The sequence below is a fragment of the Emys orbicularis genome, chromosome 2 (genome assembly GCF_028017835.1).
Source record: "Emys orbicularis isolate rEmyOrb1 chromosome 2, rEmyOrb1.hap1, whole genome shotgun sequence".
In the NCBI taxonomy this organism is placed as follows: domain Eukaryota; kingdom Metazoa; phylum Chordata; order Testudines; family Emydidae; genus Emys; species Emys orbicularis.
Window position 1 is genome coordinate 3,303,447 of NC_088684.1, and position 15,242 is coordinate 3,318,688.

A 15,242-nucleotide genomic window follows, 5' to 3' on the forward strand; every position below is an offset into this window, starting at 1 on the left:
CAGCAGCTAGCTGAGCACTCTGCAATGTGGCTGGGGGCAGCTTGCACCAGTCTAACCCTTAACAAGAACATCAAACCCCGGAGCTGGGACGCGATGGACAAGAGCCTTGTAACGGCTTGGCCCTGGTAACCGACAGCCCTGCTCCTCCCTTCCCAGGGCTCCAGCGCAGGGCCCAGCCTGGACTCCGACTCTCTCAGCAAGGGGACGTGAGTGTGGTGCAGGGCAGGAGAAGGAGACACATTCAATAAACAAACCTTTTAATTTCAGATCCCAGAGGCTGGAGTGTGAGTGCAGGACCCCTGGCTCGGCGCAGACGCGACCTGGCTCCCTAAGGCAGCTCTGGTGAAAGCTAGGAGTGTAGGCCATACCGGGGGTGGGAGAGGAGAAGATCTTACTTAGATGTTGGTTACAGCTGCGGAGACACCCACAGGGAAATGCTGAGCCCCTGCAATTCCTGAGGGCTCCAGCAGAAGGCGCTCAGTGTCTTAGGATTTGGCCCTGTGATGTTTCATTTTCACAGGCATTTTTGGGCTCCTCCAATGTCCACCAGGAGTGCAAATTAATACGCCTGCTCGAGGCCTCTGCAAGTCCAGCCAGGGAGATTCTCAGCCGTCCATCCCTTAAGCCTGGCCCACGGCCCACCCACAGTGAATCCCTGGAGAGGCCAGGCATGTCTCCTTCAGCTCCCGCCAGGAGGCACATTCAGGACGTAGAGCACAGAGGTGAAGGAGAGGAAGAGGAAGCAGCAGAAGCTGGATGCAAAGCCCAGCCAGTCCACGATGCTCCCGACAAAGGTGCTGAATGCCAGCTTGCCCAGCACTTCCAGGGTGGCCAGGAAACTGTAATGAGTGGCCTGCAAAGGGCAGACATGCACCCGCATGAAGGGTGGCAAACACAAAGAGACCCACATAAGCTGTCAAACAGAGAGACCCAGGCAGCCCAGATAGTGCCTAAACCCTGCCCAGCCGAGGGCTGCAGGAAAGGGCCAGGAGCTCCAGAAAGCACCCGACTGTCATTCCCGTCAGCAGCTTGGAGCCAAGCCTCATCTCCAAGGCAGCAGGGTGGCCTGTGACTTTGGGCAACTCAGCTCCCTTTTCTGTGCCTGTGTTCCCCATCTGCCCAGTGCAGATAATGCCTCCCTCGGGGCGCAGTCACGTCTGGGAGGGCCAGACAGAGACTCAGATCTCAGGGCTCTTCACTAATACGGAGGAGTGAACCGTCTCAGCAGCCCGCTGACACTGGTGGATACTACATTAACATCCCCAGTTTGCAGACAGGGACGCAGATGGCTGAAGTGCCCATTGATTCTAGTCCCTCTTGAGCCGCATTTCCAGAGGTGCTGGTTGCAGGGTACCTGTATGCTGCCATCCGCCCTCTGCGTGCACTGCATCATGGTGCTGAAAGCCAGGGTGGTGATCAGCCCTCCAATGAAGTGCTGGACACAGATACTCAGGATCGCAGCCCCTACACATACAGCAGGACATGGCAACAGGGGAGTAATGCGGTGATCAGCTCAGGGTTGGAGAGAGGCATGGCCCAAGCACAGGACTGGGAGCAGCTTCTCCAGAGTTCTGCTCCCAGTTCTGACGCTGACACTCGCTGGGGCCATGCGCAAGTCACTGGACCTCTCAGAAAGAGCTGGGCAGAAAACAGGGGTTCCCCCAACATGAAAACTTCTGTGAAAAAACTAAATTGTTTTCATTGAACTTTTCTATGAAATTTAGATTTTCTGGTAAAATATTTTAGCCCCAAACTAAAATATTTCCATTTGGAAATGCTGTCAAAATGCCACCTGGGAGATGTAGTTCGGATGCCTCACACTCCCATTCTCCTCTATAGGCTGGGCTTCCATATCGAACTACATCTCCCAAGATGCACCATGGTCTTCCCTCTTGGAGAGAGGACAGGGTGCATCATGACAGTCCCCGGACGTGCTGCATCATGGAGGATATAGTTCAGCCATGAAGCCCGGCAGCAGATCCAAACTGAAATGTTCTGGTGGGTTTAGTTTGACTAAATCAAAATTTTCCATGGAAATCAGAAACCCGTTGCCCAAATGTTTGTATAGTTGAAAACCCAGTTTTCCCTCAAAACACAGTTCTGAGGGAAAATTTCTGACCAGCCCAGCACTGCCTCTCTGTCCTCTTTCCCTTCACCCCATATCAACGAGGAGCCCTCTTCTGCTCAGCTGGGTGGTGCTCACCTTTGAAGAGAGACACTCCATCATCGTAGATGAAGACCAAAAAGGTCTGCAAGTTCAGGCTGCAGAAGCGGAGCAGTAACAGAGCCTTCAGCAGAGACAGCGGCCGCCTGGAAAGAAGACACAAACCCGATGCAGAAACGGTTAAGGAAGCGAGTGCAGCAGGACACTGCAAGCAGAGGAAGAGCAAGCAGAACAGAAGTGGAGGGGTTGTGTTTGGTTCCTCCCCATTTGACTGAGAGGAAGGATCATGAATCAGACACACAGCTGGGCACCTCACTGCCCTCTCCTACCACACACACCTCTCCCACCCCACCTACAAACCAGTCCCTTTCGCCCCATACAAGAAGGGAGGCGTCAGAGCCCCGTTCTACACTTAACCTCTGCTTGGACATCAGCTGGCCACCCAGCGAGGAACCTGTGATGGAGAAGACCATGGCTACCACCCCGTTCCAGAAGCCAAGTTGCTGGGTGGAGAATCCATGGTCCAGCAGGAAGAGTGGGAACATGGTGGTGGCGCCCTGCTCACCTGCAAGGGAAAAGGACACAATCAGGTGAGCCACAGCCGAGTCCATGCTCTATCAGACTCTTCCCTGCATGCAGGGGTGTCCAACCGCACAACAGGAAGCTTTAATGGCTCTGCTTGATCCCTAACCCAGCCCCGGCGGGTGACCCTATCTAGATTTACAGCTGTTACATCCAATAGCTCCTTTCCACCTGCAGCCCTGCTGAGTGCTCCACTCTAAACACTCCTTTCCTTAGAGGAACCCCCCACCCCCACCCCACCAGGCAGGCACTCACCAAGCTTGTAGAGGAGGACAAAGCCAGCGGTCCAAAGGGTGCCCGGCACATGGAAGAGCTCCTGGAGAATTCTCCAAGGGTTAAAGGTTCTTGCCCGGGGCTGGCCATCCTGGGAAGGCTGTCCCAGCGTGAGCTGCAGTTCCGGAGCACTCCACACGTACAGTATGGCCAGAAGATAAATGGTGGCCAGAAGCAAGAAGAGAACCCCCCAGCCCAACAGGTGCATCAAGGTCAGGAGGCCTCCTCCCGCCAGCACGGAACCCAGTTTGTAAGCCACCACTTGGACGGTGTTGCCATACCCGATCTCCTCCTGCCCCAGGAGCCGAACGGCTACTCCATCCACCGCGATGTCCTGGACAGAAGCAAAGAAGTTCATGAGCAGCAGCATGACAGCGACGGGCAGGAAGTTGGTCTCTGGCGACATAGTGGCACATGCTAGGCAGGCCAGCACTAGTCCAGACATGCTGAGCACCAACCAGGTCTGCTTGGTGTGGTACTGATCCACTAAAGGAGCCCACAGCATCTTGAGGACCCAGGGCAGGTAGAGCATTTTGGCGAAGCTGATCTTGGTGAAGGAGAGGCCCACGCTGCGGAGATAGATGGGCAGCAGGCCGGACTGTAGCCCATATGGCATCCCTTGGACGAAGTACAGGCCCCCCAGCAGCACATACTTAGAGTTCATCCTTCAGCCCCAGGCCGAGGGGCTCACACAGGACGAGATCTGGGGGAGATCCGCTGGGCTGTGGGGAACACAAACAGAGAGACGTTACATCGGGCTCGGCGAGGGGAGAGACCAAGCACAGCAGGGGTTAAGGCATGGGCCTCGGCCTCAGCTTGGGAATTCAAGGCGCATGTACGAGGAGCAGGAGAGGGGGCACCAGCTTGGCTGCACTGGACCAGGCCCTGGAGTCACCTGATGCCATGGTAACAGAGACACCATGTAGCCACTGCTGCCACGGCAACACCCCGGGCCTGATACCATGGTGATAGGCAGCCACACCACAGCGCTGCCACGGCAACACCCCGGGCCTGATACCATGGTGACAGGCAGCCACGGCAATACCCACAATGCAACAGCTAGGGCCTGATGCCATGGTGGCAGCCACACCCCAGCGCTGCCATGGCAACACCCCAGGCCTGATGCCATGGTGATAGGCAGCCACGGCAATACCCCCAATGCCACTGCTAGGGCTTGATGCCATGGCGACAGTCACCATGGCGACAGGACCACCTACTGAGACAGCCAAGACGGCAGACCCTCCAGCCCAGACACCCCCCAGTGGGCGGGGCTCACCCCCCGCTGCCGCTCCGGGGCGGGGCTGCGAGGGGCTGGCGGCTCCGGAGGGGGGGAGGAACTCTGGGGTCTGCAGCAGCGGCTGGGTCCTCCAAAGCCACAGAGAACGCGGAAGTGCCGGCTAGAGGGGCCGCCTTTCCCGCTGCGACCCAACCACGCCCACTGTCTGAGGAGCGACTGCGCGCTATTGGCTGGTCCGGGGGTGCGCAGAGGGTCCCGTCTGGGCTGCTGCTCGTTGGGATCGGATGGCGGAGGGCCCTTCTAGCATGCCTCTCGCTCTTCTCTATGGCTGCTTCTCTATGGTTGCCATGCTGGGCTGGCTGCCTCTGACCCTCCCCCATAGGCCCCTTCCGAGGGGGCGGGGCCCAGAGGCTGCCTGGCAGAGCGGTCCTGGGCCCCCAGCTCTGCTCCACTCCAGCATGTGCCCAGGCCACATCCCTGTCCCTGGGGGGATGGCCTGGGGGGGGGATGGCCTGGGGGGGGCACGACCTGAACCCCCCATCCCACTCCCCATGCTGCCCTGCCTCTCCTTCTAGAGCGGCCCCACCGCTGCACTGCCCCACACAGGGCCCTACTGCCCCCCCTCATCGCTCCTGCACCCCCTCCACCCCCACATCCCCTCCCCAACCCCCAGTGCCACAGCCCCCAACAGCTCGGAGCTCACGACCAGCCTGCGCCCTGTCTCACCTTCATCAGCAGCGCAGCCTATAGCACTAACCAGCCACATCACCCCCCCCCCCACACACACACACACACACACTGGCACCAGCCCCTGCTACGGAGTGCCAGTCCACCAGCCCCACACTGCACCACCTCACCACTGGAGAGACACCATCTAGTTACATAGTCCTTACCCATCTTAGCAAAGGTCAAGGGTGGGGGAGGGCAGCAAATACGTACCAACGGTGGTGCCCCACCCTGCTGCCCAGTGCCCATCCCCCCCAGGCCTAAACACATAGCATGGGTGTATTTCACATAGGCCTCCCCTCCGAATGGAGACTGCTTTCCATCACTGACCCTTCCCCAGCACCACTCTCCAGGCTGCTGCGAGAAGAACATTCTGTGCCCTGCCAGTCAAACACGGACTTGCCCATCTCTCTGACCCCAGCTGCCTCTGCAGTAGCCGCTGCCTGTGCTGCTCAGCGACAGGCTGCAGCGACGTGCTGGAGGTGTGCCTTTGTTGGGGGGGGTGGAGGGGGTGTCAGCAGAGGAGCTAAGGGCTGAATGACCCCTGGTGAGGTCCCTCTCACCTCCAGAAATGGGGGCCCTCCCAAGCAGGGAAGCTTGCCCTCCCAACATCCAGCCTGTGCCTGTTTGCAAGAGGCCTGCAGGCTTTCAGTGGCATGAAAATCCAGTTACAGCCATTAGCATGCGTTAAACATGGCCCTGTACAGAGCACACTCGCTACACAGAGCGGGGTCAGCTGGGAGATACGAAAGGTTCATTGGGGGGCCAGTTCTGAAAGCAGTTCTACACACGTACTTATTAAGCTACCAGACAGGCTGCAAACTTAGTGGATTTAAAAAAAAAAGAGAGGAGTTTTATAGATTGCAAGGCTAGTGGGGACCAGACAAGCACCTGACCTCCTGTATAACACAGGCCCGAGAACTGCCAGCTGGGATTGCAGGACTGTGCTGGTACCGCGTCTGGATTTGGGAGCTTCTCCCAAGCATCCCCCTGACCTCCCCTTATACCAAGGTGCAGAGTAGCATAACCCAATCTGTCCTACTTGAAAACAAGGGCCAGCTGTGGAGGTTGGCTTTTGGGTTTAGTTTATGCAGATAAAAACCAAAGGGTGGGATATGCAAAGGCACCCACAGAATTAGGGCTCCTCCCTCTCCCAGGTGCCTTTGAAGAGATCATTCCACATGCCCAAATCCCCCACCCTGCAGTGCCCCACCACCCCCAGCAGCTCCCAGGGAGACAGGCGGAGTCTTGCAACTCTGCTCACACAGCAGGAAGGGAAGGGCTGAGAGGTGAAGTCACAGGCACTTTAAAAAGTCACTGTTTATTAGTGTGAATATAAAACCCAAACATGGTCCCAGATGGAAGAGGGGAAACAAAGATTCCAGATGGTCAGTGGAAATAGAACAGCACTGAGAAGACATTCCAAAGGCATTGGAATGGACACTGAGCAACAGACGATCGTTAGCGAGGGGAACCACCACAACAGTCAAAGCTCGGACGTAAATACAGACACGAACATCTGTTACTTTTTACACATGTTATGGCACATCGGGAGGGGCATTCCACCTCCTCTGCACCATCTAAATGTATGGACAGCATCCCACCCCCTCCTGAACTGGCCAAACGTTGCCACCTCCCAAGATGGTTATTGAATATCCCGTGGGAACTGAACGTGTCTATTCACAGCCCACATCTGAGAAAAGTCCGGCTGTACCCAGTCCACCCTCCCCCTGTACTGGGGGTGAGAGGCAAGGCTGGGGCAGGAAAGGTGTTCAGATGATGTACAATTTTGCAAAATGAGTAGAACACCATAGTGGAGTTAGCCCTGAAAAGTGGGACGACAAGCCAAGCCCCTAGCACACAGGGCTGGTGACTCGCCTCCCTGAGCCAGAGAGGTGCGTTTGCTTGGGGCAGGTCTAGGGGACTGAACCTTAAAAGAGACATTTATATACAGTCAACTGGCTAATCGCCCAAAGCCTCTTCCTCCCAGCCAGCCTCAGGCTCTAACCGTTCTCTCGCCCAGCCTCCTTCAGGCACAGCCCACGGCGTATCCTCGCCACTTCTGAAAAGCAGGGACCTCGCCTGGTGGGATCTGCAGAGGAGTCCCCAATGCACGTGGGTGCCCTGGTTCCCAGCACTGGGACTAGAAGCACGACACAGCCATTAGATAAAGGTCCCTCGTGGGAGCTCCTGGGATCTGCAGTGAGGTGAACGGAACACAGGAGCTGCGGCATTCGGAGCCATGGCCTGCAGGGCTCCCTGGCTTTGCTCTGGTGGTTGTGCCGTCCCATTTCCCTGCTGGTCAGTGTCAGACATTGCGTGGATCACACCCCTGCCCTCGCAGACTCATTTGCATCGGATAATCTCCTCCGTGGCCAGGCGCATGATTCTATTGAAGTCAAAGTGGATGTATTTCCTCCAGAACCTGCGGTCTCGTCCATAGACCTGAGCGGGGTAACATGGGCTCCCTGTTCAGAGAAAGAAAAAGCCCCAGTCAACTGCTGAGCCCATCACCCGCCTCTCACTCAGTGGCAGTGTCTAACTGAACACAACAGTGGCCAAAGCTGTCCCACAAGCGACCTAGACATTAACAGCAGCTGAGCATATGTGGCTTAGGCCTAGGCATTCAGAGGCCTGATTCCCTGCTCCATTACACCAGGGTCACCTTCTGGAGTTCAGTGGAATTACACCTGTGACAGACAGGCCCACAGAGCTCTAGGAGACTGTAACCTTGTTCCCACAATGACAACGTCCCTGGACAGGTCAGCTAAGGGGACTGAACCCAGGTCATCTGCATCTAAAAGCATGGGCCTCTATTGAGCTAAAAGCCAGTGTCTTAGTTCAAAAGCAGTAGCAGATTCCTAAACCTGTATGTGGTATGGCTACTAGAGACAGACAAAGCCAAGCGAGCAACATGGGGTCCTGTGCAGGAGGAGGGAGTTATGTCTCCTATTTTTTATCATCATCATATGCCCCTCAGTTCACCTGTTTGATATTATCCTGCTGGGCAGCAAGGAGTTAAATCCGAGGCTGTTAGGGGGGAACCAAGAGGAAACCAAACAATGATGAAGGTAAGGTACAGTCCCAGAGATCACTAAGGGTCCTCCAAGAAACAGCAGGGATGCTATTAATTGGGGAATACCCCGGCCTGGCTCCAAGTAGGCTGGTAGAGTTTATTCTTCCCAGGCCTGAGCTCAGGAGCAAAGGGATACTGAGCAGCTGGAGGCTGCTGGGTCTAGAGAAGGAAGGAAGGAAGGGGAGTGGAGTGAGTTGCTGGGGGCTGCCGGTGAGCGCTGACAGGGATGCAAGGAGACAGGAGCTGCAGCAAGCAGGCTGGCTCCCCACCCAGAGAAGGAGGGAACTTCCCATGCTGGCAAGGAAAGATGAAGATCAAGGTCAGGGGAAACAAGCTCACAGGCCGTTACCGTTCTTACCCTTTGCTCTGCATGTTCTGGCCCTTTGGAGTGCATTCATGAGGCTATGCTTGGGACAAGCTGGCTTTGTCTCTCTAAGCAGCTGCTGCCAAAGGCCCCCGAAGGAAAAGGGCTTGCAGGTGCCAAACAAGCTGGGCCTGGTGGGTTAACATCGGTGGTGCCAGGGGACTGCAGCCCAGATGCCCCGTCAGAGAGAGGCAAGACTGTGTGATTCCTCCCAGAAAGAGGGGAAGGTAGCGAAACCTGTCCTCAAAGCACAGCTCACCCTGTAACCGTGACAGGTACACACTCCCCCTGGCTGGGGAAGTCCATCCCGAGTGTCAGAGGTCCCCTGCAGCTCAACAGTGGGGGTTACACTCCACTCCCTAGGACCGAGGGGTTGCATACCATTTCACCATAATTGACAAGGACAGCAGCGGGAGCAGGTCTCCTTCAGGCTCCAAGCCAGCACCTTTCACCATAGCCATGGTTACAAAGACATTTTAAGGAGGCTTAAGATGAGATCTGTGCAGCGGTGACAGAGATCAGGCAGAAGATGCCTAGCATTATGGCAAGTCATATTACATAAGCAGCAAAAGGCAGATCGGATTCCAGTCCTGCCCTCGGCTTTCCTTACCAATGCCGTGAAATATCCTGGCAATAGCTCTGCCAGAGAACTTCTCATCCTGGCGGATGGACAGGAAATTCCGGATGTCCGAGCGGATCTGCCCTTCCCACTCCCGCAGCTAGAGAGAAAACATTTGAAATTCGTTAGGCTTTTGGGGGAAAATAAGCCAGGTTCCCTCTTGGTCTCCCCGGAAGGTTCCTTCTCCCTACAGCCTCGTAGTGTTGGGAGAGACCATTTCTTGATCGGACAAATCCAAAAACAGTGCTAATGAGCACTCACAACCCACTTCACACCAAGGGATAAAATTAACTGGGACCAAATCAGTGAGTTGTGGTCTCTTCCGGTGCTTGGATTTAGGCCATGTCTACCCTAGCGAGCTGACAGTGGCACTGCTGTACCGATGCTGTGAGATCTCTCGTGTAGCCGCTCTATGCCGACGGGAGAGAGCTCTCCCGGCCACATTATTAAACCACCACAATGAGCGGCAGTTGCTATGTTGGGGAGAGAAGCTCTCCCGCCGACATAGCACTTGTGCACACGACCACTTATGCCGGCGAAACTTACGTCGCTCAGGGGGCTGGTTTTTTCACACCCCTGAGCAACATACGTTTTGCCAACGTAAGTGGTCGTGTAGACATGGCCTTAGATAGTTTTCTTTTGGTTACAGAACAGGGACACACGATAAAAGCCGTATTTCAAAACAGAGTGCAATACAGAAACCTGGATTAGACATTGTTGTCCATCTAACACACTGGCTCTCAACCTTTGCAGAGTACTGGCCCCCTTTCAGGGGTCGGATTGGTCTTGCGTACCCCCAAGGTTCACCTCACTTAAAAACCACTTGCTTACAAAATCAGACATAAAAATATGAAAGTGTCACAGCACATTGTGACACTGAAAAATTGCTGACTTCCTTATTTTTATTTGACAAAATACATCAATTGGAATATAAATATTGTACTTACATGTCAGTGTATAGAGAGAGCAGTATAGTCAAGTCATTGTCTGTATGAAATTTTAGTTTACGTTGAATTCGCTAGTGCTTTTTATGTAGCCTGTTGTAAAACTAGGCAAATATCTAGATGAGTTGATGGATCCCTGGAAGGCCTGTGTACCCCCAGGGGTACATGAATCCCTGGTTGAGAACCACTGATCTAACAGACTCTCTGATTATGGAATCGGGGCCGGGGGTGGTGGAAATCCTCAAATTTACTTTTCAGCATCATGGCTGATCACTTTTGCTCTCTTCAGTTTGAAGAGTGAAACCAAAAAGTGATCAGTTTCACTTTCGTTTCTGGTCGCTTTCACTTACTGGTTGTCTGGCCCTAGCACAAGGATGCTGCAGGGAGTGTGTTTAAACAGGGAGTGCAGGGAGACTTTTTAAACGAATAAAAGGAAAACAAAAGTTATGGAAACATTTCTACTCCCATCTGATCCAGTAAAACCCTTATCAAGATACCCTTTTAAATTCGTATTTGGGACACTTTGAAGATGAAAAGTGCAAAGTACTAATTGTGAAGTGCCAATGACATCAATGGAACCAGGACTGGCCCTCACGTGTTGCTAACAAGTCCTAAATGTAAAGGTGCAGAATAATTTGATAGCATCCCTTTAAACGTCTAAAAGCAAAGTGCAATGAAGGAAAAACACACACACACACGGCACAGTGCTTCCATACTTCAGTAAAAAAGCGTCTCAAATCCAGTCACAGAATGTTCACCAAAATGGCAGCGCCAACAGTTTTAAAGCCAGAATGAGATAAGCGTTTCCTAGATTCTCTCTCTCTCACACACACACACACACACACACACCACTCACCCCCTTTTCAAAGCTTAACATCCTTTAATCCAGGAGGAACCAGCACTGCTGTGGATTTTGATCCACTCAGAGAGTGTGTGCATACACATACATGCAGTCCATCCCATCCCACCCTGGTACAACCATATGCTATACAGGCAGCCTTTCTAATGCAACAGCTGACACTAAAACTAGTGTCTACATGCCATGGTTACAGGGGTTTCAGAAATGCCAGCCTGGAGAGGCTCAGATGGGCTCAAAACTAGATACCAACAAAAGGAAGTAAACAAAGGGGTTTGCTGACTTTAATGTTATTGAGATCTTCTGCCTCCTCGTCTTCCCTGCGCATTAGCTCGGTCTCGTCCAGCGCAGGTTTCTTCTCAAAATAGTCCATCAACAAGGCCTTCAGCCGGGAGCTCCTCTCCTCGTCCACACGCTCCGAGTACAGGGCGCTGCCTTGGCAGGCCACACTGCTCAGGAAAAGGGGTGTTAGTGATAGAACGGGCACCACTAGATCTTAGGGTGCAGGATAACTGGAGAAGAGTGGGATAAGCCACAGGGAAGGAGGAAGAGCAAGAAGGGAAGGGATCCCAACAGTAGGGGAGAAGCAAGGCGATGTGTGTACAGCAGGATAACCACATTCTATCCATACCCTGGAATTCTAGTCTGTTCCGTGAAGGTTCTTCTCTTGCCCTGGTCCCCGGAGTATCTGCCAATCACGCCCGGAGTGCTGTGATTTGTGTGTGCCCTGTGTGGTTCGTTCGCTAATCCTCTCCCCAGGAGAGGAGCATGCGTGCAGGAAGCAGTTTGTTTGGGGGAGTTGGAATGGCCACACTGCTTTGTGTGTGTATGTCAGAGAAGGCAGACCAGTGGAGCAGCTCCACTGGCCCCAGTCATCTCAGGATCTGGATCAAAATTATGCCCCTTGTTTTCAAAAGCTCTCCGTGGACTTCCCCAGCCAACCTCACGGACCTTCCGTCTCTGCTCCCCACCCCAGTCAAGAAGTACCAGCCTCCTCACTGCCCCACACACAGTCTGACCTGCTGACAGACACCGCAGGACATCTGCATTTCGCCCTGTACCCCTGCTGTCTAACTCATTGCTCCCAAGTGCGACGAGCCCCTCTCTGCTTCCATAGTCTTACCACCAGCACGTACTGCAGTAACACCCGGGGCATCCCTCAGCGGGGAAGGGAGGGTGGAGGCAGGAGGTGAAACCTCTTTGTGGAGGCTTCAGGTGGAACTGACCGTCCGGGGTGTGCAGAGCGGGGCTGGGTTCCCCACGGCTGCCCATGCTCACCTCTGGAAGGCCCTGAAACAGGCTTGGAGCTGGCAGAGAGTGGTTGTTTCCCGCGCCGTCACCCGGTGGTGCAGGAAGTTGCACACAGAGTCCATTTCCTGGTCTGTGAGGTCTCCATAGGAGCGCAGGTGAAAGGACAGATCACCGAATTCCACCAGGACACCGCTCTTCCCAGTGCCATGGCAACCTGGCAACAAGGAGGGGGAGGGGCTCTTTCTGGGAACTGGCTCAGGATCACTAGATGACACACGCACAGTGAGAGGGGGCACTGGGACAATCCCACCGTGGGGACACAAGAGAATCACTGAACGCAGGGCTCTGAGCAGGGCCAGAAAACCAAACAGCTTCCCCCACGGGCTCTGGGCTTTGCCCTGAGTGCCCAAGAGGGCCAATCCCATAAACACCCGTGGCACTTTTAGAGCTCATGTGGATTGCAGGAGTAGGGGGGCTTTTATCCTTCCACCATAGCTGTCTCTGGGGCTCCCTTCCCCAGCTCTGCCCTAGACCCCAGAGAAGCAGTCTCAGCACCTTTCTGCAGCTGCATGCTCCACTGGAGCTGGCGCAGGGCTCGCTTCACCGGCAGAACCTCCCAGCCCATGGAGTCGCTGAGTGCGATCACGTCGAACTCCACAGAGCTGGCGTGCGTGTGATCCACCCCTGCCAGACGCTCCTGGGCCAGGCACACTGCGACAGGTGGGGAGCTGAGAGCGGGAGGAGAGAAAAAGCCAAGGATGCAGACACTGAGAACCCAGAGACAAAAATCAAAGCCAGCAGCAGTAACATGGGAACTGGGGAGGGGAGAAGGGGGCTAGCGCAGGGAGCCAGGAACTCCTCCAATTTAGATCTAACTCTGACACAGACTCCCTTCGCAGCCCTGGGCCTGTCCCTTTGCCACCGTTCCCTACCACTCTGCGCGGTTGCGAGGATCAATAAGGTAAGACGTGCAAAGCTCCATGTATCTTTATTAACGTCGGGTTTGCTGCACTGGCCCCCCACATCAGCGTCTGTATACTGCTGCCAACCGACCGACCCCTGGTACTGCAGAGGTAGGTGGGAGGCAGCCCGGCGGCTCCTGGCCAGCTGTGCAATGCTGCCTGTAGAGGGCAATTCCTGCCTGGTTCCAGGAGGCATCAGTTTACGCACTGGGCACAGGATCCGAGCATTGTTATTCAGCCCCTTGTGAACCCAGCTGCTGTGCTACCTGGCCAGCGGTGTAGTGACCAAACTGGCAGCCTGCATTGAATCAGGCAGTCACTCCCGCAGGCAGCAAGCATCCAGGATGACTGCAGCCCTGTCGTCCCACTCCCTCCGGGCATCCAGCAATGCTAAATATAACCCTTAGCACAGCAGTGCAAAGAGTCTTTCAGAGGAGAGTTTGAATCTATTGCCCCTCTGCTCCCCGAAACACCCCCCTACGGCACCACAAAGTAGCCTCACCTTTGTGGAACACTTCGCTGTTTCTTAGCCAGAGGACGCACAGTGGAAGAGCCCTACCCAGCTGTGCCAGTCCATCCCCCGGCCAGTGCCAGCCCAGTCTCCAGGGCGTGGGCCTGTCTCTCTCTCAGCATCCCAGGAGAAGAGCTCTCCATCCTATTCCTCATAGATCCTCTCGGCAACGTTCCCGATTTCATCCCGTGACTCCTACTTATCCCTCCCTCAACCCATTCACCCCCCTCCTCCAGGTGCCAGCCCTCGCAGTGCTTGCTGGCAAGAACATCTCCCAGCTGAGCTCCTCCCTACAGAGCCGTGACTGCACTTGGGTTTCAGTAGCCCTTCATAGAATCATGGAAGAGACCTCAGGAGGTCATCTAGTCCAATCCCCTGCTCAAAGCAGGACCAACACCAACTAAATCATCCCAGCCAGGGCTTTGTCAAGCCAGGCCTTAAAAACCTAAGGATGGTTCCCGGTAAGAAGGTGCCCGGAAGCAGATGGAACCGTTTCGAAGCTGTGTCTGATTTGATTAAGGCATTTCCCACAGAGTTTGCACATCGCGAGAGGTCTCTCCATTCCCCACATGGAAGGGCTCAGATTTCATCATGCCCTACCACGCAGCAACTAACCTTTGTGCAGTTGCCCTGAGCTGCTGGGGGCCCCCGTAACACACCACCCGGCAGGAGGAGAAAGTGGGGTGCAGCAGCTCCACCCAGCACTGCGGATGCAGCTCCAGGTAACACAGCAGGGTCTCGATGCCTGTAACAGAGGAGAGGAGACGTGCGCCAATCACGGGGAGCTCCGGTGGGACTGGCATGAACTGCAGTCACCCCGCAGAGCCAGGCTTCTGGTTTCCTATGCCCACAGCGCTATGGCCCACCTCCCCCGGGGTGCACACGAGCCTCCCATGCCACCTGCTGACTGCCCCACACAGGACCTGCGACTGCCCTCCATCTGGCTTGTTCAAGAGCAGGGCATGATGGGACATGAGCCGCCCCCTCTATGTTAAAGAGGGGCAGCTGCATGCGGCTCCCTTCTCTGTGCACAAGGCACATCCCTCGTGCTCACAGCAAACTCGGGAGCAGCCCCAGCCTGGCTGGGCAACTCTCAAACACCAGACACGACAGCTGCCCTGCACTCGCCCTCCCCCGATGCGCCTGGGCAAGTTTGTGAGAAGGAAAGGGGAACAGATACAGCAGCAGGGCCTGGCCCGACCTATAATGGAAGACAGGGTCAGCCCTACTGGATCAGGCCACAGGGCCGGCCGGCCCCGCCCGTGCCCCAGCCCAGCTCGCGCCGAGGGGCCGGCTGGCCCTGCCCCAGCCCCGCCGCAATCAGTCTGCTCTGCCACCAGCACTGGACGTTGCACAAAGCCAAACAAGCCCACACTACCCTGGCCACGGGCCCCGTCCTGCCCACGGAGCTGAGGGGAGAAGAATTCTTTCCAGATCACCACGCCAGGAAGCGGCGTGAGCCTCACCTTCCTCTCGGATGTCCAGGGACTCCACTGTCTGCTGCATGGGGATGGCACGCTCGTGTTTGTAACACACTCGCTGCTGCCCACTCATCCCGTCATCCCGACATGCCTGCTCCTCACCGGCTCCCATGAGCTCCATCATCTCAGCGTCCAACACCTCGCCCCCCTGCAGGGAAACAACGCTGAGCCCTTCTCAAGCACGAGGTACCAGAGG

The 15,242-nt window shown here is 55.4% G+C and overlaps 2 protein-coding genes across 2 annotated transcripts in view; both read right to left on the reverse strand.

Annotated features, from left to right (window-relative positions):
• Positions 1–250: 250 nt before the first annotated feature.
• Positions 251–3,683, reverse strand: MFSD3 (major facilitator superfamily domain containing 3). The gene is made up of 5 exons (XM_065399690.1): positions 3,002–3,683; positions 2,582–2,729; positions 2,204–2,310; positions 1,355–1,464; positions 251–853 (listed from the first exon to the last, which is right to left on the reverse strand). The coding sequence occupies exons 1-5, from the start codon at positions 3,681–3,683 to the stop codon at positions 680–682; spliced, it is 1,221 nt and encodes a 406-aa protein (XP_065255762.1). The 3' UTR covers positions 251–679.
• A 3,645-nt stretch (positions 3,684–7,328) lies between these two features.
• The window catches only part of RECQL4 (RecQ like helicase 4), a 37,930-nt gene continuing 30,016 nt past the window's right edge, over positions 7,329–15,242 (reverse strand). Inside the window, exons 18-24 of the mRNA XM_065398656.1 lie at positions 15,032–15,194; positions 14,181–14,310; positions 12,648–12,820; positions 12,120–12,306; positions 11,125–11,290; positions 9,033–9,141; positions 7,329–7,450 (exon numbers count right to left, since the gene is read on the reverse strand). Coding sequence (XP_065254728.1) covers positions 7,329–7,450; positions 9,033–9,141; positions 11,125–11,290; positions 12,120–12,306; positions 12,648–12,820; positions 14,181–14,310; positions 15,032–15,194 — 1,050 coding nt within the window. The remainder of the gene's footprint in view (positions 7,451–9,032; positions 9,142–11,124; positions 11,291–12,119; positions 12,307–12,647; positions 12,821–14,180; positions 14,311–15,031; positions 15,195–15,242) is intronic.